Source organism: Bos mutus, chromosome 24 (genome assembly GCF_027580195.1).
Source record: "Bos mutus isolate GX-2022 chromosome 24, NWIPB_WYAK_1.1, whole genome shotgun sequence".
NCBI lineage: Eukaryota > Metazoa > Chordata > Mammalia > Artiodactyla > Bovidae > Bos > Bos mutus.
The window spans coordinates 12,533,462-12,559,341 of NC_091640.1; the positions used below are offsets into that span (position 1 = coordinate 12,533,462).

Here is a 25,880-nt window from a genome sequence, read left to right on the forward strand (position 1 = left end):
TGCAACATAATCTACTCATTTTAATAATTCAGCATTTTTCCTAGGGTTGTTTTTCTAACTTTTTATTCCTTTTTTTTGGCCATGCTGCATGGCATGTGGGACCTTATTTCCCTGACCAGGGGCCAATCCTGCCTCTGCACTGAAAGCACAGTCTTAACCACTGGACCACCAAGGAAGTCCTCCTAGGTTTCTTGAGCTTTCTTTAACAGTTTTTCCTTGGTTTCTTGCAATGGTATTGCCATGAGCATTATTTTACACATCTCTGGAACATATGGTTTCTCTAGGGTTCCTAACTAGGAGTGGAATAACTGGTAACAGTACATACGTCAATAAACTTTTGTTCCAGACTTCCCCAGTGGACCAGTGGCTAAGGCTCCATTCTCCCAGTGCAGGGGTCCCAGTTTGATCCCTGGTCAGGGAACTGGATCTTACACGCAGCAACTGAAAAGATCCCATGTGCTGAAACTGAGACCTGGTGCAGCCAAATAAATAAAAAATAAACAAACTGATTTTCTCTTGTTAATCTTTTTGTTAACAAGTCTCAGCTGGAAACCTAAAACAGTGGACAGAAGATTCCCTTCCTTACAAAAGCATCAGGTGGATGGGGGACCACCATTGTTGGCGTTGAAAATGGAAGAAGCCACAAGAAAGGCCCTCAGCTGACAGGCAAAGAGGAAACAGGGGCCTCATTCCTGCAAGCACATGGAGCTCAGTGCTGCCAGTAACCTGAAAGTCCCCAGAAATGAATTCTTCCTCAGACCCTGCCAAGGAGGCAGCCTGGCCAACAGCCAGACTTTGACCCTGTAAGACCTAAGACAGGGCAGACAAGTCACTTACCTACAATATTATGAGACAGAGATCTCTTACTCAGTGTTAGTCGATCAGTCTGTCCGACTCTTTGTGACCAGGCTCCTGTGTCCATGGGAGTCTCCAGGCAAGAATACTGGAATAGGTTGCCATGCCCTCTTCCAGGGGATCTTCCCAACCCAGGGATCAAACCTGGGTCTCTTGCATTGCAGGTAGGTTCTTTCCCCCTGTACCATCTGGGAAACCCTTTCTCATGCCACTGAGACTGTAGCAATCTGTCAGCAATAAAAACCAGCACATTTGATGAGCCTAGTTTATGATAGTTTTGATGATTCAAATGCTTTCAAACAGCCTGATCAGTATTATTTCAAATTAATCATTTTTCTAGTTGTGTCAATCTTTAATTGGCAGGAGGAGGCCATGAAACTAAGAAGCATCACTGCTCAATTAAAGGCAAAACAGGTTGGGTGGAAAAGAGACACCTGATCAGTCTTCCAAGCAATATATTTTAGTAACTGTCTCTAGTTCATCTCTATGGTTTCCAGACACTTTGCCCATGTTGTTTGTTCTAGAATGGACAGCTGTGGAGCAAAATTTGGCCAGTCCATATTGGGGTTAAAGGGTGGAACTCTGCTTCAAGTTCCGCGGGGAAAGAGAAGGAAGCTGACACACAGAGAAACAATAAAACCCGAGATGAAGAAAGAACCTAAGGCACTTGGGTCCAAGATTCTGATTATTCCTCACACACTTTTCCAAACTTGATATCAGATAATAAATTGCTTTTCACTAAGACAGAAATGTGTTTCAGTCATTTGCCAATGAAAAGAACCAGTCTTGAATGCTGTATTCATTTCCGAATGATAAATGTAGTGACTTATTGGTAAAACACCACACATTCACTATGTCAAAGCTGTGCTGTTCAGAAGTTCAGGGCAGGTCTCTGGGCTAAAACCAAGGTCCTAGCAGAGCCACAGCCCTGTCTCAGGGCTCCAGGCCAGAATGCATGTCCCTGCCTTCCAGCTTCTCCATCCACACTTGGCTGGGCCCGTTTCCTCCATCTTCAAAAGTCAGCAACATTGACTCTCTCTCTGCTTTTCCTCCATGGTCACATCTCCCTCTGATCTCTAATGTCTATTTTAATTTGTTTACTTTTATGAATGACATTGAGCATCTTTTCATGTGTTTACTGACCTTTTCTATTTTCTCTTTTGTGAGTTCTCCATTTCAAGTCTTTGTCAACTTTTCCATTGGGTCGTTTGCTGCTTTTCTTCCCATTTATTTCATGGAATTATTTCACATTTTGGAGATTTATCCTCTAGCGGTTAAATCCATTAAATTATCATCTCCTGTTTTGTGCTTACATTTTGATAGTTTTATGGCTTTTAAACTTAACCTGTATTTTAATGTAGTTGATTTTGTCCATTGTTTGTCTTACTTTTCTATATATTGATGAAGAAATTCTTCTTTTTCCCTAAAGTCAAAGGATATTCTGCTATATTTTATTGTAAAGGATATAAATTTTTCTTTTCTAATTAAGTATTTACTCTGTCAATAATTGTTTTCTCTTTTTTCCCCAATTAATTAATTAATTAATTTAGCTGCCTCGATTCTTAGTTGCATTCTGGGCTGCTCTCTCAAGTTGTGTGACTCGCAGTGGGTTTAGCCGCCGTAAAGCATGTGAGATCTTAGTTCCCCTACCAGGGATCGAACCTGCATCCTCTGCATTTGAAGGCAGATTCTTAACTACAGGACCACCAGGGAAGTCTCGTTTTCTTCTTTTATTTAAGGAAGTTTGCACAGAACATTGTATTGGGCTGTCATTTTCTTATTGACCTCTAATACCAGTTCTTTTCTATTTCACATTTTTATACATGCATTAAGTATGCTTCTGGGCTCTTTATTCTGTACCGTTAATCGGTATGTCTATCCCTGAGTAAACACCACAGTATATTACCAGTAATTTATAATAAGCTTCACTACCTAGTAGAACCAGAGCTCTTCAACTTGATCTTTTTCTTTAGAATGTGTTATATCTTTTTGGCTTTTTGCTTATTCATATGCCTTTTAAAATAAACTTGTCAAGTCCCATAGAAACATGGCTGGAATTTGGATTAGAATGACATCTATAGAACAAGTGGAGGAGAACTGATAATTTTGAACTCAAGGTCTATTCTTGACATGAAATATGTCCATTTATTTTGGTCATCTTTAATGGCTGTCAATAGCACTTTATAATTTTTAGTGTAACAGTCTTACTTAGGTTTTGTTAATCATTATTCCTGAGAACATTATATTTTTAGTGCAAAAGTAATTACATTTTCTCACTGTTGTTTCTTAAGCACATAAAAATGCAATTAACTCTTGTCCAATAATGATATCATTTGCTACTATAACAGGTATTGTTCCAAAGTGAAAGTGACAGTCATAGCCGTGTCTGATTCTCTGTGACCCCACAGACTATAGCTCACCAGGCTCCTCTGTCCATGGAATTGACCAGGCAAGAATACTGGAGTGAATTCCCATTCCCTTCTCCAGGGGATCTTCCCCACCCAGAGATCAAACCCAGGTCTCCTGCATTGTAGGCGGGTTCTTTACCATCGGAGCCACCAGGGAAGCCCCCAGGTTCTTTATCAACCCATTAAATCTTCTCAACAACTCTACGAAGGGGAGATCTGTTAACCATAATCACACTTTATTTCAGCATTCAAACCACTGCATCAATTTGGCAACTGGAATTTGGAGTAAGGCAGAGTGTGTAGAAGCGAGAAGAGAGAAGTAAAGCGATTGTGCCTCTTATGGAGAAGAGAACCTGCCACAGAACAAAATGCTGTTGGTTTCCCGGTGCCTGATGAAGAAGAGGAAAGGGTGGTCTGCACAAAATTTCGGTTCCATTCTACAGCACCGGGAGTTCCTGACCACGGCAGTGGCCCCAGCTGCCTCTGTGCCCTCCTCATTGACCTCCACGAAGCACTTGTGTGCAACCTTGGACATGGGCACGTTCTTCTTAGCTGACATTCCGGAAAAGTCTGCCTTGGCTTCCTCGAAAGCATCAGTCATTCCTAAACTTCGAAGAAAAGCCTCCAAGTCATAACTTGCCTCCAGCTTTAATCTGGGAAGAAAAACTTGAACTTTCTCCTCAGTCAGCTTTTCTGGACTCGTCCAGGTTCTGAACTTCTCATATGTAAGTGCTTTTTCCACCTGAAACAATGAAGAGTTAAGTCTTAAAAGCTAGATGACAATAGCCCGGTACCCACCCACCTATAGGTTCATTAACCCCTGCCCCTCATGACCTGTGACTTGATACTGAGTTCTGCTCCAGTAATCTACAGGATATTTCCTCTTATAAGCACACCAAGATTTTCCCTCTATTTCTTGCATTTTCCCTGTTTTATGGATATAAGAGAGCAACAGCTAGGAAACACCTGAGACAAAGATGGGGTTTTATTTTGAACTATTTGGACCAAATTCATGTCAAGTCGGTTTTTTAGTTTAGGAAATTCTCATAACCAATTTATTGTACTTATGTAGATGATACCACTTTAATGGCAGAAAGTGAAGAGGGACTAAAGAGCCTCTTGATGAAGGTGAAAAAGGAGAGTGAAAAAGCTGGCTTAAAACTGAGCATTCAAAAAACTAAGATCATGGCATCCAGTCCTATCATTTCATGGCAAATAGATGGGGAAACAGTGTCAGATTTCATTTTTCTGGCCTCCAAAATCAATGTGGACAGTGACTACTACCACGGAATTAAGACGCTTGCTCCTTGGAAGAAGAGCTATGACTAACCTAAACAGTGTTTTAAAAAGCAGAGACATCACCTTGCCGATAAACTATGTATAGTCAAAGCTATGGCTTTTCCAGTAGTCATGTATGGATGTGAGAGTTGGACCATTAAGAAGACTGACTGCCAAAGAACTGACACTTGTGAACTGTGGTGTTGGAGAAGACTCTTAAGAGTCCCTTGGACTGCAAGGAGATCAAACCAGTCAATCCTACAGGAAATTAACTCTGAATATTCATTGGCAGGACTGATGCTGAAGCGGAAGCTCCAATACTTTGGCCACCTAATTGGAAGAGCTGACATTGAAAAGACCCTAATGCAGGGAAAAATTAAGGATGAGATGGTTGGATGGCATCACTGACTCAATGGACATGAGTTTTAGCAAACTCAGGGAGATAATGAAGGACAGGGAAGCCTGGCATGTTGCAGTTCACGGGGCTCCAAGAGTTATATATGACTTAGCAACTGAACAACATCAAACGCAATACAGTATCGTGAGTTTGAGAAACTGTTGACCAAAGAGAGAAAAGCATGACTCAGAACTCGGCTGAATGAAAAAGGGAGAACTCCGTGATTCTGGGGGAGGAGGGCAGGATGGGAAATCCCACAGGACTGTTGCTTCTGGCATCCTTGCTTGCCCTCTGCCTGTTCTAGGGGTAGCTTCAAACCCTCCCAGATCCAGCCTTCATTCTTGTTTATTAACAAGGAAAATATACAGAGGAGCATTTTCCCCCCACCAGCAGAAGTCCAGGTGAGAGCTCCTCTCCAGTGGCAAATGTTTGGATGTCAGTTCTGTTCCTAGACTTTCCTAATTTTCTTTTTTTTGGGGGGTGGGGAGCTTTTGAAAAAAATGAAATATATGTGATATACAACATTGTGTAAATTTGACATGTACATGTTAGTGTCATACATTTATATATTAAAATATAATTGCCATTATAGCAGTAATTAATACCTCATATTATATAACTATCATTTATTTTTTATTTGTTTATTATTAACTGGAGGATAATTGCCTCATAATGTAGCACTGGTTTCTGCCATTCATCAACATGAATCAGCCATAAGTGTGTGTGTGTATATATATATATATATATATGTCCCTCCCTATTGAACCTCCCTCCCACCTCCCACCCTGTCCCAACCCTGTAGGTTGTCACAGAGCATGGGGTTTGAGCTCCCTGCATCATAGAGCAAATTCCCAGGGGCTACCTACTTCACCTGTGGAAATGTGCATGTTTCCATGCTACTCTCTCAGTTCATCCCACCCTCTCCTACCCCTGCTGTGTCTCTTCTCTATGTCTCTTCTCTATGTCTGCATCTCATTTTCTTAAAATTGCCATGGCAGATCTCTTCCTTGCCTTATGCCAGGAGGTTCTTGATTCCATAGAGAAGCCAAGGAAATCAGGCAGGCCCTCCCCTCACAGGGGTGGGCTGGCGTGCGCCGGTGTGCTGGCGCCAGCTTGCATCTTCTGCAAAAGTCAACTGTTAAACCCTTGGGAGCCTAAACTTGGCCATGGTGCAGGAATTTACACCACAGGAATCAGCAAATGTTATAAATGAGGTCTTCCCTGACACCTCAGGAGCCAGATAACCAGCACACTGTCGCTCCTGCACCTCCCATCCTGTAAATTTACTTTCTCCCAACCTGAACCCTCTTTTCCTGTCATGGGAAAATATCCTTTTCCTCCTGTCTGAGAAAAATTCCTCACCTGTACTTTAGACTCTTGCTCCTCAAAATTGGGTTTATGACCAAAAGCATCTGTATCATTTGGAATCTTGTCAGAAATGCAAAATCTCAGGCCATAATCCCCCTAAGTCAGAATCTGTATTTTAACAGGATCCCATTAGATTATTATGCACATATTAAAGTGCTTGAGGAACACTGCTCAGAGCCATCTTTATCTTTTTCCTGTTCTTTTGTTCAATAATTACTGGGCTGGCAACTAGCCCCTCTCTTCAGAATAAATAATAATGTTCTTATTTTTGGAACTCTCTTCCTCTAGGCTTCATCAGAATTTGTTTATTCCAGCAATTCCACTCCTAGGTGTACACTCAGTGGAAATGTACACACATGTTCTCCAAAAGTCACGCAGTGGTATTCATTTAGCACTCCTTAGAACAACCCTCTGCAGAAAGAAATGGCAACCCACTCCAGTATTCTTGCCTGGAGAATTCACAGACAGAGGAGCCAGGCAGGCTACAGTCCATCGAAGAGTTGGACACAACTGAGCGACTATCACTCACTTACTCACTTAGCACAACCCTAAACTGGAAATGCCTCAAATGCAATCCAGTGGATGCACTTTTGAAAATGAGCTCAGGCTACTTAGGATTGCCACGGGGAAGGACTGGGGGAAGGCATAGTTAGGGAGAGTGGGGCGGACATGTATACACTGCTACATTTAAAACGGATAGCCAGCAAGGACCTAATGTAGAGCACAGGGAACTCTGCATGATGGTACGTGGCAGCTGGATGGGAGGGGAGGTTGGGGGAGAATGGATGCATGCATATATATGCATATATGGCTGAGTCCCTTCACTGTTCACCTGAAATTATTACAGCATTGTTAATCAGCTATATCCCAATACAGAATAAAAAGTTTAAAAAAAACAAACAAACATGCGCAGACTGGATCCATAGACACTCAGACTCCATGTCAAGGGCTTACCACAGCAAGATCTGTGTTCTCATCAGGCAGAAGGATGAGCATGCTCAGCTCGGCGCCCACGTAGGGCAGCTCCAGGACCTGGGCAGGCACCTCCTCCACGTGCCCCATTTTAAACTTGGCTTGCTTGAACATCATCTGTACTGTCTTCTTCTCCTGATAAAAACATGAAACTAAAATCAAATCACTGAAAAATAACACAGAGTGCTAAGAACTGGTATGTCTAATTCACAGAACCCTTGTCGTTCAGTCACTAAGTCACGTCTGACTCTTTGTGACACCATAGACTGTAGCCACCAGGCTCCTCTGCCATGGGATTCTTCAGGCAAGACACTGGAATGGGTTGCCATTTCCTTCTCCAAGAGATATTCCTGACCCAGAGGTCGGTCCCATGTCTCCTGCATTGCAGGCAGATTCTTTACCACTGAGCTACCAGGGAAGCCCATGGAACATAACATATAGGTACATATAATTATTGTTTCTGTGCATTTATGCTGATTGATGCAAAATCTTCATTAGTACATACTAGCATTGAGTAATAACATTCCATTGTCCCAGCGGATCAAGTACTACCACGTGGGAGAGAAAAAAATGACGAACAGAGACATAAAACTCTCTATATTATCCTCAGAAGAAATTGTGCTTTTTTCTCTTTTTAAAAGATAAGTAGAGTAGCACTCGCAGGGACCTTTTAATTAAAAAATTATTTCTCGAAGTTAAGAGGAAAATGAACTAATATTCAAATCTTTGCCCTGGAAGATTTATTTAGAAAAGGTATATAGGCCAGAGAGAGTTACACTTTTACTCTGAAAAGTTGCTCAATTATATAACTGGCGCTATGGCCTTGCTTTTCTTGGAGGGAAAACCTTGATGAGATGTCCAGAGTCCACCATTTTTAAAGACTGCAACAAATGTATTCTGGGCATGTAAATTTTTGTGCAATATGCTATTATCAAGTGGATAGAGGTCAAATTCCAAGCTGAGAGTTATTGACCTCAGCCATTATCATATTCAAAAGTGAAAGGAGAAAAGTTGTTTATAAAGTTAGGTATAGAAGTCTAAAAATCAAACACATAGCATGATGACTATGGTTAATAATAGTGTGGATTAATAATATAATAATATGGAATGCTGGACATTTGCTAAGAGGGTAGATTTCAGGTGCTGTCATCGAGAAAATATATGGTAACTATGTGAGCAAAAGATATCTTAATTAGCTTCACTGCAGTAATCATTTCACTGTGTATCTCAAATCCTCTTCTTATACACCTTAAATATGTAAACATTTTATTTTTTAAAAAAAGATCCAAAAATAAATAAAAACAAAGCTGTCCTGAACATTTGCTAACACTTTTTTTCTTGTATTCCAAATTGTACAGCCATGAATTCTAAGGTAATAAATAGTCATAGTTGTCATTGACAATTGCGAGAAAAAGTCTAAATACACTCAGTGATCAAATAATACAAACATAACTCCAAGGCTTAGAAGAAATTTTCTTTCAATCCAAATAATATGACCAGAGACAGATCGACTTGACCAAGGATCCAAAAACAAAAAGATCAATATAACAATTATTTTGGTATTTCTCTTTCCCATTCCAATAAGAAATATACAGGGGACATGAAATTTATTCAGAAATAAATTAAGAATTAAGACAGTGTAAAATAAATTATTTTTCCATTCCTTCACAGTCTTTAGAAAGTAGAAATATGTCTGCAAAATGTTTTCCTACCTGGTTAGTCTTAAAGGGCATTCCCCTTGTGTGCTTTCTATCAAACTGCTCATTCCACTTGCCTTTGAAATAGATGGCATTCACCAGGACCAGCTTAGTCAGAGGACTGACCGTGCCAGCCCCCAGTATCTCTGATATCTTACCTGTAAAGAATATAAGAGAAAGTTACTGCTATTGGGGGAGAATAAACCTTTCTTTTACAGAAGTTCTCTCTCTCGATATTGAAAAATGGCTGGAATTCTGCCGTTCTGGCTGCCTGAGGACTCAGGGGGATGGTGTTTCATGCGGGGCACACATGCAGTCTAGTATTTGTCTTTAAACAATAATCTTGAAGCAGAGACTAACACTAGGTTTAAGCATTTTTCAGAAATCACCACACCGTAAGCCCAAGAAAAATATCAGATTGGCATTGGGGCTTCCCTGATGGCTCAGACAATGAAGAATCTGCCTGCAATGCAGGAGATCCGGGTTCAATCCCTGGGTTGGGAAGATTCCCCTGGAGAAGGGGAATGGTTATTCGCACCAGTATGCTTGCCTGGAGAATCCCACGGACAGAGGAGCCTGGCAGGCTGCAGTCCATGTCAGAATGGCATTACCTGCTTCAAAACCCAGCAAACATACACACAGGCTACTGGAAACAGCGTCAGAGTGGTCACACCGAGGAGGTCACATCCGGGCGGTCTTGGCTCTGTCTCCCTTATAACACCACCTCTCCCAAAATGAAAACCGCTCACCGTCCGTCTTCTCCATCACCCAGTCATTTATATGTTTCCTGCATTCTTCAGTGTCTTCAGCAAAGGACAGCTCCTCCAGGTCAGCCTGATAGAACTTCTGGCAGGATTCTTTAAAAGCCTACAAATGCAGAATACCAAGTGTGGCCATATTCAACCTGGCAAAATTTCCTAAAAGTGTGAAAACATTTTTTTTCTTAACACGTTTCTGGCATAAATGCTTGTACAGGGCACTCTGTACTTTAAAACTCATTAGTGCAATTAATCAAAATGTACAGACCACTGGCACCGTGCCAGGTGCGGGACGCCAGGGTAAAGACAGGACTTTGGACCTGAGGTGGCTCACAGTCTGCGGAGGAGAAATATATATACACAGAGAGTTGCAAGATGTTTTGAGAATATGGACAGCGGCAGCTATGCACAAAACAGCCTGCGAACTTTCCTGTCAAACACTTAAACTCCACGTTGACCTTCTGTTTGATTTTTATCTCCTCCACTATGTGGTCTAACCATGTTTTACTCATTTCTGTATGATCAGAACAGACCAGAGTGTCCAAAACAACTTTATGGAATGATTGGAAGGCTTGAACTAGACTATCAAAAAATCTTCCGGGTCTTCCAGGAATGGAATCATTTTGTGTGTGTGTGTGTGTGTGTGTGTAGGGAATTAGGGAAAAAAGTAGCAAGGGATAAGCCATGAACTGTAAGTTGGGGTCAAATCAGGAAGGGCATTACATGCAACACATTAAAATCCACAGGTAACTCACCTCACAAAAACTTGTTTTCTGATATAATGTGCCTGGCAATTGGCTCCCATCCTCTGCCCATCTCCTGTCCTCAAACATGTTAGTTTCTACGGAGGAAAGAAGATGCAGAGAGAAGAAGAACCCAAGCGACCATGAAAAGTGGAGAACGATCCTCTGTGTCCTCAATATTCCCCAATTACAATATTCAAAAATCTGGCTGATATTCAAAAATGAACATCCATAAACCAGGATTTCCTGGAATCACAAGTACTTTTCCTGCTGGGGCTAAGTCGCTTCAGTCGTGTCCGACTCTGTGCGACCCCATAGACGGTGGCCCACCGGGCTCCCCCGTCCCTGGGATTCTCCAAGCAAGAACACTGGAGTGGGTACTTATCCTAGAAAACCTAACTAGCTGAAGGACTCAGAATCATCTCCAAGGCTACTGAACCCCAGAGCAGGCAGTCTGCACTGGGTAGCACCCAACAGCAGCCAGGACAAGGTTATATTTGAGTCTTACATAATAATCCTTGGAACTGCTGACTGCTAAGATGGCCAGCCTTAGCCTGATCATTTCATTAATCTTAAAATAACATCTCTCTGTTTACTGTAGAGCACAATTTTTTGGATCTCACTTATTGAATAATGGACTAGAGACCTTTGGAATTATACACTGCAGTAAACAGGAAATACTCAGATTCAAAATCTTATTTTTAAGTGACAGATTTTAATTTTAGAAAGACTTTTCTATCATTTACCAACAAAAGTCCATCTAGTCAAAGCTATAGTTTTTCCAGTAGTCATGTTATGGATGTGAGAGTTGGACTATAAAGAAAGCTGAGCACTGAAGAATTGATGCTTTTGAACTGTGTTGTTGGAGAAGACCCTTGAGAGTCCCTTGGACAGCAAGGAGATCCAATCCTAAAGGAAATCAGTCCTGAATATTTGTTGGAAGGACTGATGCTGAAGTTGAAACTCCAATACTTTGGCTATCTGATGTGAAGAACTGACTCATTTGAGAAGACCCTGATGCTGGGAAAGATTGAAGGTGGGAGGAGAAGGGGACGACAGTGAGCGAGATGGTTGGATGGCATCACTGACTCAATGGACATGAGTTTGAGTAAACTCCGGGAGCTGGTGATGGACAGGGAGACCTGACGTGCTGCAGTCCATGGGGTCACAAAGAGCCGGACACGACTGAGCGACTGAACGGAATTGAATACTATCAGTGGTGTGCACGGACCAGGCTGCACTTGGAGAGATCATTTAGAAAACAATTAAACTAACAGTGTAGAAGGAGTGAGAGCCTGGACACAGGCAATGACGATGGTGATTCAGGAGAGGGGACAAATTTAAAAGACTTTGCATGGTCAGCTCCACAGAAAGTGCCCAGTAAAGATGAGACAAGGGTTAGGGGTTGTGGTCACTGAGATGCGGGTGGGGGAAAGGCAGGTGCGGGTTGCAGGAAGATGGACAAATTGAAATTGACATCTGGGACTATGATATATCAGAAACAGTCATTTTTTTAAAGGATACAGTTCAGAAGCAATCACAAAATTCTCAAATACAGAAGTATATTCTAAGCATATTTTTAAGGCAGCACAACTATACTTTATTTCTGCTCTTCCACAATTCTGTTTTATTTTCAGTGTCTTTTTTTATCGATGTGCGAGCACTACTTACTGGCAGGAAATCACATGTCTTTTCCCCAAAGAGTCTGTTGGCAGTTCTGAGCAGGCACTTTGGGCCGGACGTGCTGACTTCCCTGAGGAGTGACTGGAAACCTCGATGGACATCTCCACTTTCATTCAGACAAAGTGCCTGGTGATAGAAGACAAGAACACTAACTTTTAACATGCCATTTTCTCCCTCAAAGAGCTCTTCCCAAGCAAATTTCTGCACTGAAAATAACAAAGGATCCTATTTTAAAAGGAGTTTGGTTTGACCATCTAGCACAGAGTTTCTCAACCTGGAAATATAGACTTTTGGGGCCACAAACCTGGGGGCTCAGCAGTAAAGAATCCTCCTGCTAATGCAGAAGACATAGGAGAGGTGGGTTTGATCCCTGGGTTGGGAAGATCCCCTGGAGGAGGAAATGGCAACCCACTCCAATATTCTTGCCTGGGAAATCCCATGGACAAAAATCCCAAGGTGGGCTACAGTCTATGGGGTCTCAAGAGTTGGACCCGACTTAGCAACTAAACCACCACCACCACTTTGCTGTGAGGCTGTCCTGCACACACTAAAATATTTAGCTGCATTTCTGGTCTCTGTCCACTAGATGTCAGCAGCACCTCTCGGGAACGACAACCAACACAGTCCAGACCTTGTCAACTGTCCCAGGGATGCTGAATCGCCCCCAAGTGGACAGCCCTGCTCTAGCAGGTTTATCTCTGCCAGGAAGGCAGGGCATAATCATTCAGGAAGGAGACTGAATAGAACAAACAGGTCGTGCAATGATCTCTAGGATACAAGAATGAGCAGAAATAGACATGGGAATGTTTCATTGGGAATTCCACAGAAGTCCTCCACTCTTGACGGGATTTAAATGTCAAATCCGGAGTGAGAATTAAGTCTGTTCCCTTATCTCCCAATACCACCAGCCCAAAGCCTCCCTCCTCCAGGGAGCTGAAAGAAACAGCCACCCGGGACTCAACTGTGGCTGAGGAAGGATTCTGAGGAGGGTCCCTGCACCCTGATATTTGGGGAACATGATGCGTATATGACAGTTTTCTGGGACCTTTTCACCAGGGAGTCTACCTCCCTAAAGCAATAGCCACTACCTCCCTGGTGCATGCGTGTGTGCTCAGTCACTTCAGTCATGTCTGACTCTTTGCAATCCCACGGACTGTAGCCCACCAGGCCCCTTTGTCCATGGGATTCCCAAGGCAAGAATATTGGAGGGGGTTGCCACTTCCTTCTTCAGGGGATCTTCCTGAGCCAGGGATTGAACCCAGTCTCCTACATCTCCTGCATTGGCAGGTTGATTCTTTACCCAGTGAGCCACCTAGAAAGCCCACTTTATTGGTAGCTAAAGTCATATATAAACCATGTCAGGTCAACCAGATTATATATTGATTGATTGATTATATATACATATTATATATACATATATATATATGGCTGAGCTCTTTCTATATATATATATAGATTATATCCTAAAAATTCCAGAAGATATAAGTCCCCATTTGTGTTGCACTTTTTCCACTTATGCGTAACATTATACTAGAAACACACATTAAACAAAAAATTCATTTACATAGTAGCATTTCCATTTGAGATATGACATTAGCAAAAGTTTAAAATAGAACAAAGTTGGAATTCTTGGCTTTTTTGTGGAACAGAATTGTAGTTTCCCTGGCTCATCAAGGGAAACATAGCAAACACCCTCTTCCAACAACACAAGAGAAGACTCTACACATGGACATCACCAGATGCTCAACACCCAAATCAGATTGATTATGTTCTTTGCAGCCAAAGGTGGAGAAGCTCTACACAGTCAACAAAAACAAGACCAGGAGCTGACTGTGGCTCAGATCATGAACTCCTTATTGTCAAATTCAGATTTAAATTGAAGAAAGTAGCGAAAACCACTAGACCATTCAGGTATGACCTATATCAGATCCCTTATGATTATACAGTGGAAGTGAGAAATACATGCAAGGGATTATATCTGATAGACCAAGTGCCTGATGAACTATGGACAGAGGTTAGGGACATTGTATAGGAGATAGGAATGAAGACTATCCCCATGAAAAAGAAATGGATAAAAGCAAAATGGCTGTCTTAGGAGGCCTGACAAATAGCTGTGAAAAGAAGACAAGCAAAAAGCAAAGGAGAAAAGGAAAGATATACCCATTTGAATGCAGAGTTCCAAAGAATAGCAAGAAGAGATAAGAAAGCCTTCCTCAGTGATCAATGCAAAGAAAGAGAGGAAAACAATAGAATGGGAAAGAATAGAGATCTCTTCAAGAAAAGTAGAGATATCAAGGGAACATTTCATGCAAAGATGGGCTCGATAAAGGACAGAAATGGTATGGACCTAACAGAAGCAGAAGACATTAAGAAGAGGTGGCAAGAATACACAGAAGAACTGTACAAAAAAGATCTTCATGACCCAGATAACCACAATGGTATGATCACTCACCTAGAGCCATACATCCTGGAATGTGAAGTCAAGTGGACCTTAGAAAGCACCACTACAAACAAAGCTAGTGGAGGTGACGGAATTGCAGTTGAGCTATTTCAAATCTTGAAAGATGATGCTGTGAAAGTGCTGCACTCAATAGGCCAGCAAATTTGGAGAACTCAGCAGTGGCCACAGGACTGGAGAAGGTCAGTTTTCATTCCAATCACAAAGAAAGGCAATGCCAAAGAATGCTCAAACTACCACACAATTGTACTCTTCTCACACAGTAGTAAAGTAATGTTCAAAATTATCCAAGCCAGGCTTCAACATGAACCCTGAACTTCCAAATGTTCAAGCTGGATTTAGAAAAGGCAGAGGAACCAGAGATCAAATTGCCAACATCCACTGGATCATCGAAAAAGCAAGAGCGTTCTAGAAAAACATCTACTTCTGCTTTATTGACTATGCCAAAGCCTTTGACTGTGTGGACCACAATGAACTATGGAAAATTCTTAAAGAGATGGGAATACGAGACCACCTGACCTGCCTCTTGAGAAATCTGTATGCAGGTCAGGAGGAAACTGTTAGAACTGGACAGGGAACAACAGACTGGTTCCAAATAGGAAAAGGAGTACGTCAAGGTTATATACTGTCACTCTTATTTAACTTATTTAACTTATATGCAGAATACATCATGAGAAATGCCGGGCTGGAAGATGCACAAGCTGGAATCAAGACTGCCAGGAGAAATATCAATAACCTCACATATGCAGTTGACACCACCCTTATGGCAGAAAGTGAAGAAGAACTAAAGAGTCTCTTGATGAAAGTGAAAGAGTGAAAAAGTTGGCTTAAAGTTCAACATTCAGAAAACAAAGATCATGGCATCTGGTCCCATCACTTCATGGCAAATAGATGGGGAAACAGTGGCTGACTTTGTTTTTGGGGGCTCCAAAATCACTGCAGATGGTGACTGCAGCCATGAAATTAACAGACGCTTGCTCCTTGAAAGAAAAGTTATGACCAACCTAGATGGCATACTAAAAAGCAGACATTACTTTGCCAACAAAGGTCTGTCTATTCAAGGCTATGATTTTTCCAGTAGTCCTGTATATATGTGAGATTTGGACTATAAAGAAAACTGAGCACCGAAGAATTGCTGCTTTTGAACTGTGGTGCTGGAGAAGACTCTTTAGAGTCCCATGGAGTGCAAGGAGATCCAACCAGTCTATCCTAAAGGAAATCAGTCCTGAATATTCATTGGATGCTGAAGCAGAAACTTCAATACTTTGGCCACCTAATGGGAAGGACTGACTCATTTGAAAAGACCCTGATGCTGGGAAAGATTGAAGGCAGGAGGAGAAGGGGACCACAGAGGATGAGATGGTTGGATGGCATCACTGACTCAATGGACATGAGTTTGAGTAAACTCCGGGAGCTGGTGATGGACAGGGAGACCTGGCATGCTGCAAAGAGTCAGACACGACCCAGCAACTGAACTGAACTGAACTTGCTCATCAAAGATGCAGGAAACAACACTCAGTGTCTCCCGTGAACACTAGCAGATGTCTCTCACACAATTCTTTCCACTTTCAGGTCTGCATTCTTTCCATCACTCCAGTGCCCCTCCCAGCCTCACTGGCGTCCATCAGCAGGTGTGAGGCAGGAACAGAGCAGCCCTGTGAAAGCAGAGGAAGCCCACATACCTGGGACATCTGGGCCGCCGTGTTCCCCTTGGCCCCCATTAAGACCATGGTCAGGACAGAGGAGAGGCTCAGCGGAGAGAAGAACACGTTTCTCAAGTGGTCCTCTTCACCCAACATTTTTAATAAGTTGATGGCAAAGGTGCCATTTGCTTCGCAGAGAGCATCCATCGGTGGAGGTCTGTAGCAAAAGCCAAACACAGGCACATCAGCCACGCACTCCACTAGTCACCTGCTCATTCGTGCCCCATCTGTGGACACTGGGTGTGGTCAGCAAAGCAGCTGCACCCTCAGACATGTGCGTCGAATCCCGGAAACCTGTGGGTGAGACTGAATTAAGGATCTTGCAATGGAAAGCGTCACCCGGATCACCGGGTGAGCTCAGTGTAATCACAGGCTTCTTATAAGAGGACCGCAAGGGACTTCCCTGGTGGTCCAGCCATTAAGCTCTCTGCCCAATGCAGGGGTTGAGGTTTGATCCCAGGTCAGAGAACAAGATCCCATGTGCCAAAATTAAGACTTGGCACAGCCAAATAAATCAACATTAAAAAAAAATAAAAGGCAGGAGGGTCAGAGGCAGAGAAGGAGACATGAGGATGGAAGGATGATGTGGGGTCAGAAACTAAAGAATGCAGGCAGCCTCGCGGAGCTGCAAAATGCAAGGAACTGGACTCTGCCCTAGAGCCCCGAGAGAAAAAACAGTAGCTCTGCCAACCTCTTCTGGACCTCTGACCTCCAGAAGTGTAAGATAAACCCCCTATTACTGATCATTCTCCCTCAGTTTGGTGTCTCTGGCATAATCTTTAAGCAACATTCTATGAGTTATTAACACTTTTCTGTAAATAAAAATGTCATTTACATACACACATCTTCTTACATAGTTGCCTATATAGTTCAGTTCAGTCACTCAGTCGTGTCCGACTCTTTGTGACCCCATGGACTGCAGCACGCCAGGCTTTCCTGTCCATCACCAACTCCTGGAGTTTACTCAAACTCATGTCTATTGAGTCAGTGATGCCATTTAACCGTCTCATCCTCTGTGGTCCCCTTCTCCTCCTGCCTTCAATCGTTCCCAGCATCAGGGTCTTTTCAAATAAGTCAGTTCTTTGCAACAGGTGGCCAAAGTATTGGAGTTTCAGCTTTAGCATCAGTCCTTCCAATGAAATTCAGGACTGATTTCCTTTAGGATGGACTGGGTGGATCTCCTTGCAGTCCAAGGGACTCTCAAGGGTCTTCTCCAACACCACAGTTCAAAAGCATCAATTGTTTGGCACTCAGCTTTCTTTATAGTCCAACTCTCACATCTATACATGATTACTGGAAAAACCATAGCTTTGACTAGACAGACCTTTGTTGGCAAAGTAATGTCTCTGCTTTTTAATATGCTGTCTATGTTGGTCATAGCTTTTCTTCCAAGGAGCAAGCATCTTTTCATTTCACAGCTGCAGTCACTACCTGCAGTGATGGGCTCTACAGAGCCCCCAAAAATAAAGTCTGTTACTGTTTCCATTGTTTCCCCATCTATTTGCCATGAAATGATGGGACCAGATGTCATAACCTTAGTTTTCTGAATGTTGAGTTTTAAGCCTATTTTTTCACTCTCCTCTTTAACTTTCATCAAGAGGCTCTTTAGCTCTTCTTTGCTTTCTGCCATAAAGGTGGTGTCATCTTCATCTTCTGAAGTCATTGATATTTCTCCTTGATTCCAGCTTGTGCTTCATCCAGCCCAGCATTTCTCATGATATACTCTGCATACAAGTTAAATAAGCAGGGTGACAATAAACAGCTTTGACGTACTCCTATTTGGAACCAATCTGTTGGTTCCATGTCCAGTTCTAACTGTTGCTTCCTGACCTGCATACAGATTTCTCAGGAAGCAAGTCAGGTGGTCTGGTATTCCCATCTCTTTAAGAATTTTTCAGAGTTTGTTGTGGTCCACACAGTCAAAGGCTTTGGCATAGTTGTATATATAATATCCCTACAATTGTAGCATTCTGTTCCTTTCATTCATCATTATAGCACATTTTCCCTCATTAAAACTATTTGTAAACATGTTTTCCCTTTCCCCACCAACCCCCAAACTCTGTTGTTATTGTTGTTTCTCTGTTGGTTTTAACCACAGGCACAGAGGATTGAGTTAATCATCTTGCTCAGTTCATGGACTTTAAAAAGGCCTCCTCCCCCGCATCCTAATCTCAATCCCATATTATCTCACATGAAAACAGCCAGAAACAGACTTCCCTTGTGGTCCAGTGGTTAAGATTCCATCTTCCAATGCAAGGGGTATGGGTTTGGTCCCTGGTCTCAGACCTAAGTTTCCACATGGTGTGGGGTTCAATCAAATTTTTTTTTAAAAAGAAAAAGAAAACAGCTAGATGTATTTCAATGGTATTGGAGGGTTTGTGTGGGACAGCCTGCCCTAAAATGCAGGTTCCTGGAAAAACACAAAATGCACTTTAAATCAGAAGGACTCAAAAAAAAAAAAAAGAAAAAACAGTTTTCCACTGGTGGTGTTGAAATTGGACTAATAACTGTGAAAGGGGCCCCCTGGGAATGTAGATAGAATATGAAGCCCAGATCTCAAGTCATCGGGTGGGCAGTTTGAATCAGGAACTCATTACGGATCCAGCCTTGACCCTCCCCCAGCTTAACTAAACTACAGACAAGATTCTTCCCAACTCTGATCCCTGGCCTCCCTTTCCTTTGGTCATCATAAGTTTTTTCTCTGCTTCTTGGCAGCTAAACATTTTGAAAAGTCTCTTTCTTATTTTACAACCCTAGACACTCTTTCTCAAGCCCCTAGAAGCCAGCCCTTTAAAATACAATCATCAAGGAAGATGGTCTCCATGGCACAGGGCGAGAAAAACGTCAGCAGCCACCTCGCTGCCAGTTGCGAGAAGTTTTTGCAGCTGATTAGTATAATTTTAGGAAAAAATTATAAACCTTGCATTTATTTCTATTAAACCTTCTCGAAACCTTGGCTCCTAGTCAGTAAATTACTAAAACTCATCAACTCATCTCAGTTTCCCTGAGTCTCTTTACTCTTACAGTTGAGAGCATTTTGGAAAATAAAAGGACAAATCATCATCCATAATCCCATGATCCTATAAGCTCATCTTTTCTATTATGTGATCCTTTTAAAAAATGTATATGTATCTTTTTAACTCAAAACTTGTAAAGTGACACAAGAACAATCTGTTCCAGTTTGAAAAACTAGCAAACAAGCAAAACCAAAAGTACTGGAAGCTCTACCTAGAGATATGGGTCACCACGCCTTTGTGCATTTTTATAAGCAGATGGGTCACCCTCTGGTCCTTCATCTTTCAGTCTCCCGGCGGACTGACCGGGCTTCCTGAAACCGTCTCGAAAGTGAATCTCATTAAGCTTTGGAGGGGGTCAGACAGAAGCGGCAAGTGAAGGGGGTGGGGGAAGGGCAACATTTCAACCAGAGCCTCCTCGCTGTTGAATGGTTCCTTTGAAGCTGCTAAGTAATTGTTTCAAGAGAAGATGTCTTTGGCTTAAAAGAAACAAAAGCATGGTAGGAAAAAAAAAAAGTGTGACATTCACCCTAAGTATAAAACAGTCCCATCCAGTACAGATTACTTAAAGTTTGGCGGGAAAAAAGTATTAAAACGTCATCCAAGAAAATACAACAGTGCTCTATAGTTAATACTTAATAGAGGGACAAAATGTTGTTTTTTTCAGCCCTCACTTCAGTAAGTCTCTCCAGGGACTTCAGCTGCTAGGTTCCAACACGAGGGCTGCAGGAGTTGGAAGGCTGATGTACCTGCAGTGGGCAAGTCCCACCACAGAGCAGGACCCAGCCTGCCTCCTCCCACTTCTGGTCAGAATATAAAAACCTAGGAGCCAGGAAACTGTTATCCACTCAGTCATGTCAGACTCTTTGTGATCCCATGGACTGTACCCACCAGGCTCCTCTGTCCATGGAATTCTCCAGACAAGAATACTGGAGAGGGTAGCCATTCCCTTCTCCAGTGGATCTTCCCGACCCAGGAATAGAACCGGTGTCTCCCGCTTTGCAGGCAGACTCTTTACCGGCTGACCCACCAGGGAAGCCAAGAGGGATACTGAAACCTGATAGCACTGCACCTATCAGAAAGTGGCAGCAAAGAGATTCAAAGAAAGAGAGAATTGGGTACCTGGAGATGAAAGACAGGAATAAATTTGGATTGGATTTTACAGGAGCATAGAAGCTTTGGACTGTGGACTGAAACAGAAAAATGCACAACATGACTTTAAGTTGTGAGTTAAGTTTTACTCAGGATCTTACTAAGGTAAACTATAGTAAGGGAGATAGGCTCTCTGACATAGCTCCGAGGGGGCAGGCAGAAAAGCACGATTTGGGCTACAGAATGCCTGCGGTCAGCTGTTCAGCTCAGTAAAAGGTCACTGCTAGTCACGAGGACCAGAGAGCACAGCTAGTGCTTTTAGCGCTTTGTGATGTAGGGGAAGATGCAAGAGTCTCGGCTTATTAATTTTTTTCCAGTAAAATCTCTAAGGAGCCTGTTTTCCCAAAGTACAGAGTGGCTTATCCTGTTTTTCATTCTGAATTCTGTTCAGGGTACACTGTCAGCCAGTGACTGCAGCAGCTCAACACCTGATCCTTGTAGAACTGGAAGGTGAGCAGCATTCTTTGTGTCACAGGAGCCAGGGTGAGGCTGGCATAAGCTTATGCTGGTGAGTGAGTCTGCGCACGTGTCTGTGTGTGTCTGTGAGTGTGTAGTTGTCCAATCTGCACAGGCGAAGGAATGAACTGGAGTATCACATTAATTTCCTCTTTACATTTTAACTGCTCTTAATTGTAAATGTCTAATTTCAGGTTTCTTCCACATTTCCCCTTTCTCCATCTCATCTCCTTACCTCCGTTCCTTTTCAACATCGGGGTGCTAGTCTGCGGCTGAGTATTTTCCATCATCATGTCCCCCAAGCACTGAAACACCCTTGCACACACACGCAAGTGCACCTCTCAGATGCGTCCCAGCTCACACCAGTGAAAAGATTTTACTTCCAGCCAATAAAAATGGATTGGCATTAAACTTGTTTTCCTTTTACAGGTGAACAATGTCAGGACAATTAAAATACTGTCCTCAGGTCTCAGAAGAAACTAGCAGATTCAGTCATAAAAGCAAGCCTTCTGCTTCCAAGGAGATATCTCTCAGTATCCATGAGGGGTTGGTTCCACAAGCCCCCTGGATACCAAAATCCAAAGACACTTAAGTCCCTTCTATAAAATGGTGTAGTATTTGCATATAAACTACACATATTCTCTTGTCTACTTTAAATCATCTCTAGATTATTTATAATCCCTCACACAATGTAAAATGCTATGTAAATAGTTGCCAGAGGGTGCAATTTCAAGTTTTGCTTTTGAGAACTTCCTGGAATTTTTTTTTCAAACATTTGCAGTTTCTTGTGGGTTCTGCGGAAGCAGAACCTCTGATAGAGTAGAGGACTGACTGTATTCAGCATCATTTCCTCCTGGGACAGAATACCTGTCACGTCCCTGTTCTACCCCTCACCTCCAACCCATGAAGTGAAGTGAAGTGAAAGTTGCTCAGTCGTGTCCAATTCCTTGGGACCCCATGGACTATACAGTCCCTGGAATTCTCCAGGCCAGAATGCTAGAGTGCGTAGCCTTTCCCTTCTCCAGGGGATCTTCCTCACCCAGGGATCGAACCTGGGTCTCTGGCATTGCAGACAGATTCTTTACCATATGAGCCACCAGGGAAGCCCAAAATTCTGGAGTCAGAGGCGCAACCATTGTGCCACAAGGTCACAAAAAACAGAGATGCCCAAACAGGGTCATGAACCCTGGCCCCTCAGATTAAAAGTCTGATGCTCTACCAACTGAGCTATCCAGGCACACATACATCCAACCCATACACACATCCAAAAGTGAATTTGTTCAAAGAGCGTTTATGTCGAACTTTCCTTATAAGATTTTGGAGGATTAAAAAACAAAAAACAAAGGCCATAATTCCTGACTGTGAAGAGGAAAAGTTAAAATTTTATGTAACCTCCTGCTCCTTCTGTCTCTGTAACTCAGCTTGCTCCTTGCAAAGTCTGGATCACGCAGGTCACGTAGTCTCAGAAAGTGGGGACTTACAATACTAAGAACTGGAGCTTATCTCACTCATCCTCGTCCTGCTCTTTTCAGCTGTCCCGCTTCTGCAAACTTGCTTAATCATGCCTGTCCGTGTAAAGGTCAGGCATTCCCTTCCCTATCTTGACTGCTGTTCCGGCTCACACCTAACCCCTTAGTTAAAACCAGCCTATTAACAGCTAGTGTTGCCCACTCTGCTGCTGCTGCTAAGTCATGTCAGTCGTGTCTGACTCTGTGCGACCCCATAGACGGCAGCCCACCAGGCTCCCCCATCCCTGGGATTCTCGAGGCAAGAACACTGGAGTGGGTTGCCATTTCCTTCTCCAAGGCATGAAAGTGAAAAGTGAAAGGGAAGTCGCTCAGTCATGTCCGACTCTTAGCGACCCCATGGACTGCAGCCTACCAGCCTCCTCCGTCCATGAGATTTTCCAGGCAAGAGTACTGGAGTGGGGTGCCATTGCCTTCTCCGGTTGCCCACTATAGTCTGTCTATAAAAACTCTGTAATCCCTTTGGGCTCAGAGCTTGGAGTGTTAACTCCTCTGGGTCCACCTGCATAATAAATCTGAGTTCTCCAACTCTCCGAGTGTGGTGCTTGGTTTCTCGAGTACTGGTTTCTGCAACAACTGGGAGCTCCCATCCTTGGGGAGATACACACGCATAAATGCCTGGTTTCAAGCTGGCCTGTACTCTGTACCAGGATAAACAACAAAGCGCTAAGGAAGCCAACAGTAAAGGAGAAAGAAATCTCTTCAGAAGGCCAGGAGAAGGGGAGCAGTAAGTTGGTTCTCAAAGACTGGAAGGAGCTCTGGAAGGGAGTGAGTGTCAGGGCCAGCAAGTGCACAGAATGGACAGGAAGCGCATGGTCCACGTGGGGCCCAGGGAGCAGATGAGTGCTGCTTCCTACCTGAGGCACAGTGCCTGAGACAGGAAGGGGGCACCCCATACACCAGGTTGAGAGTTTGGGACTTGAGCTATGATCTAGGAAGCCAGGCAGTTTTCAAACAAAGACTTTATATGAGTTTTAGAAAAAGATTGTGGCTCTGGTTTGGTGTTAAAAAACAAAACTGGGGACTCTTGCTACTGACTAGCGACTCCCCAACACAGAGAAAATGTCTGCACTAGAGAGTGGAGGATGTAACTGCCAGGCTCGGGGGTTGATCACCTGAGGATAAGGAGGAGGACAGAGTCCCAAGCAGAGGCTCTTAGCTAATCCGTCCAAAGGGTGGGACACCAACCACAGGAAGTTATATGAGTCAGCTTGGAATGGGGAAGGTGCTACATTCTGTTTGAGATGAGTGGAACATATCATTTCAAGGGCTCCAGTAACAAAGACTGCCCAGGGTTGTTTGTGAACACAGGGAGGGGACTTAAGAGGATAGGAGGCTCTAGAGCAAGAGATTGACAGCCCTTAGTCTGCATCCACATTCCAGGAACCTGTAGGTAAATGGATGGAATTAGAACCTACAGGTGGAGGCCTAAGAGGAAAAAAAAAATCTACTTTGTTCTGGGGAATTTCCCATTTTCACAGGTAGTGAGAGGAAAAGCCAAGAGACTAGGACCCAGCAATCCTGATGTCTTGGGAGAACTGGACATGAGTAAGGGACCAGGCAAGTGGGGAGGATGGAGGAGGAGAGGAAGGCAGCACCCCAGCCTGGACCGGGGAGCGGTGAGGGGTGGCAGTTCAGACCTCAAATCCCTCAGCAGAGTTAGTGGGAGCAGGAACCAGGGAGCTGGGGGTATCGGGGGAGTGTGCAATCCACACTGTGACTGCTGAGGATGGGGAGACGGGGAGGAAGCTGTTTGTTTCACGTGAGAGAGAGGGCTTCCCTGGTAGCTCAGCTGGTAAAGAATCCGCCTGCATTATGGGAGGCCTGGGTCGGGAAGATCCCCTGGAGGGAGGGCATGACAACCCCTCCAGCATTCCTGCCTGGAGAATCCCATGGACAGAGGAGCCTGGCAGGGTAGAAGACCCCATGGGGTCGCAAGGAATCGGACATGACTGAGCGACTAAAGCGCAGCAGAACACAGAGAGAGGAGCCCATGAGTAAGAACAGATGAACAGATGTTAAAGGAAAAAAAAAAAAAGAAAGAAATACAGAAAGAAAGGAGGTAAAGAAGGGAGGGACAGAGGGGAGGAGGAACACATAGAAGAATGTGGAGGAGGGGAGGGGAGGGTGGCTGGTTACACCCAATAAGCTGGAGGCCCGGCACCTTCCTGAGCTCACCGGAGGCTTCACTCACCTGGAGTTTTCCAGGCGAGGCTGCGGTGGGCGCCACAGACCTCCCGCTGCGCCCCGCCACACCGCCCCCCGTCCCCCGCCGACTCCCCCTCTCCCCCTCCGCCCCCAACCTTGTTAGAAGTATCACAGACTTTAGAACAATTGATAATAATCATGGTCTGTTAACCGTTTTTGCCCCTGGAAAACAAAACTATTAATGGAAATTCAGTATAGTAATTAAAGAGCCTACAGGCTTCCCTCCCCCCTCTCACCCTTCACCCCCCGCCCACGCCAGGGCTCCCGCCAGTCCTCCTCCCGGAACCGCAGCCCGGGCGGGGCTCCCGGCCGCGCCCTCCCTACCGGCAAATCGCAGCGCAGTGGAGTCAGCAGGCCCGTGTCGCCCCCACTGCGGGGACCACCCTGTGACCCAGGGCGGGTCTGCACTCCAGAGCTCGGGCCTCCTAGTCCCGTCCTTGGAGATTCACCCTTGAGGCCCCAACCCAGCGGGCCGGGATCCCGCGGGTGCGGCGGGGCCCGGGGCGACCCCGGCTCCGCGTCTCTCCTGCCCAGATACCCCCGCGGGCCTTCCCCTGGTCCTCTCCACCTCCCTGCTCTGACCCGCGTTGCCTCCGGCCTCCCGCCGTCCCTACAACTACAACGTCCCCAGGCTAGAGGCAGCCGCCTGGGTACCCGGAGGGCTCGGGAGCCCCCGGAGACCGGGTACCTGGGAGATTCCTGCTGCGGCGGCTGCGGCTCTTCCAGCTCGGTGGATGCTTCACGTCCGCTTTAAGTTGGGGCCAGGCTTCCGGCAGTGACTCAGAACTCCGGGAGATGGCCCGGCCTGTGCAGCGACTGGACCGTGGGCGGAGGCTGAGCCTCGCGCGTATCTCCCTTCCCCGGGCCCGAGAGAGCAGACGGATTGGTGGTGGAGGCTAGCGCCTGGTCCTCCGAGGGTGTTTGCAGAAGGCCTCGCCCTTTAGGGAATGGGTTTGCTTTCCTGGGTTAACTTGCCATAGTCTTAGGACTTCCCTGGTGGCTCAGATGGTAAAGCGTCTGCCTACAATGCCGGAGACCCGGCTTCAATCCCTGGGTTGGGAAGATCTGGAGAAGGAAATGGCAACCCATACCAGTATTCTTGGCTGGAAAATCCCATGGCAGGTGGAGTCTGTAGGCTACAGTCCATGGGGTCGCAAAGAGTCAGGGACAGGACTGAGCACTTCACTTTCACTTTTCCTTAGCT

The 25,880-nt window shown here is 44.3% G+C and overlaps 1 protein-coding gene and 1 non-coding gene across 4 annotated transcripts; both read right to left on the reverse strand.

The window, feature by feature from the left end:
• Positions 1 to 2,828: 2,828 nt before the first annotated feature.
• LOC102277521 (serpin B8) lies at positions 2,829 to 25,577 on the reverse strand. 3 transcript variants are annotated; one of them, XM_070361668.1, is made up of 7 exons: positions 25,001 to 25,271; positions 16,300 to 16,477; positions 12,148 to 12,285; positions 9,725 to 9,842; positions 8,991 to 9,133; positions 7,261 to 7,413; positions 3,041 to 4,005 (listed from the first exon to the last, which is right to left on the reverse strand). In XM_070361668.1, the coding sequence occupies exons 2-7, from the start codon at positions 16,465 to 16,467 to the stop codon at positions 3,601 to 3,603; spliced, it is 1,125 nt and encodes a 374-aa protein (XP_070217769.1). In that variant the 5' UTR covers positions 16,468 to 16,477; positions 25,001 to 25,271; the 3' UTR covers positions 3,041 to 3,600. The 3 variants fall into 3 exon arrangements, with proteins under 3 accessions (XP_070217770.1, XP_070217769.1, XP_070217768.1); XM_070361667.1 differs by lacking the exon at positions 25,001 to 25,271 and adding an exon at positions 25,365 to 25,577 and having other exon boundaries at positions 3,046 to 4,005; XM_070361669.1 differs by lacking the exons at positions 16,300 to 16,477; positions 25,001 to 25,271 and adding an exon at positions 10,489 to 10,574 and having other exon boundaries at positions 2,829 to 4,005; positions 12,148 to 12,286.
• TRNAK-UUU (transfer RNA lysine (anticodon UUU)) lies at positions 22,107 to 22,179 on the reverse strand. Its single transcript has one exon. It is a non-coding gene; the product is annotated as a tRNA-Lys (tRNA).
• Positions 25,578 to 25,880: the final 303 nt, after the last annotated feature.

What these genes read in the sequence shown, in the direction of transcription:
- LOC102277521 (XM_070361668.1), bottom strand. Translation starts at nt 16,467, where the DNA reads ATGGATGCTCTCTGCGAAGCAAATGGCACCTTTGCCATCAACTTATTA. An exon ending in AGACATGTGATTTCCTGCCA is followed by an intron (nt 9,843 to 12,147) that starts GTAAGTAGTGCT and finishes CTGCATTTGTAG; the next exon opens with GCTTTTAAAGAATCCTGCCA. An exon ending in TGCCCTTTAAGACTAACCAG is followed by an intron (nt 7,414 to 8,990) that starts GTAGGAAAACAT and finishes TGTTTTTATCAG; the next exon opens with GAGAAGAAGACAGTACAGAT.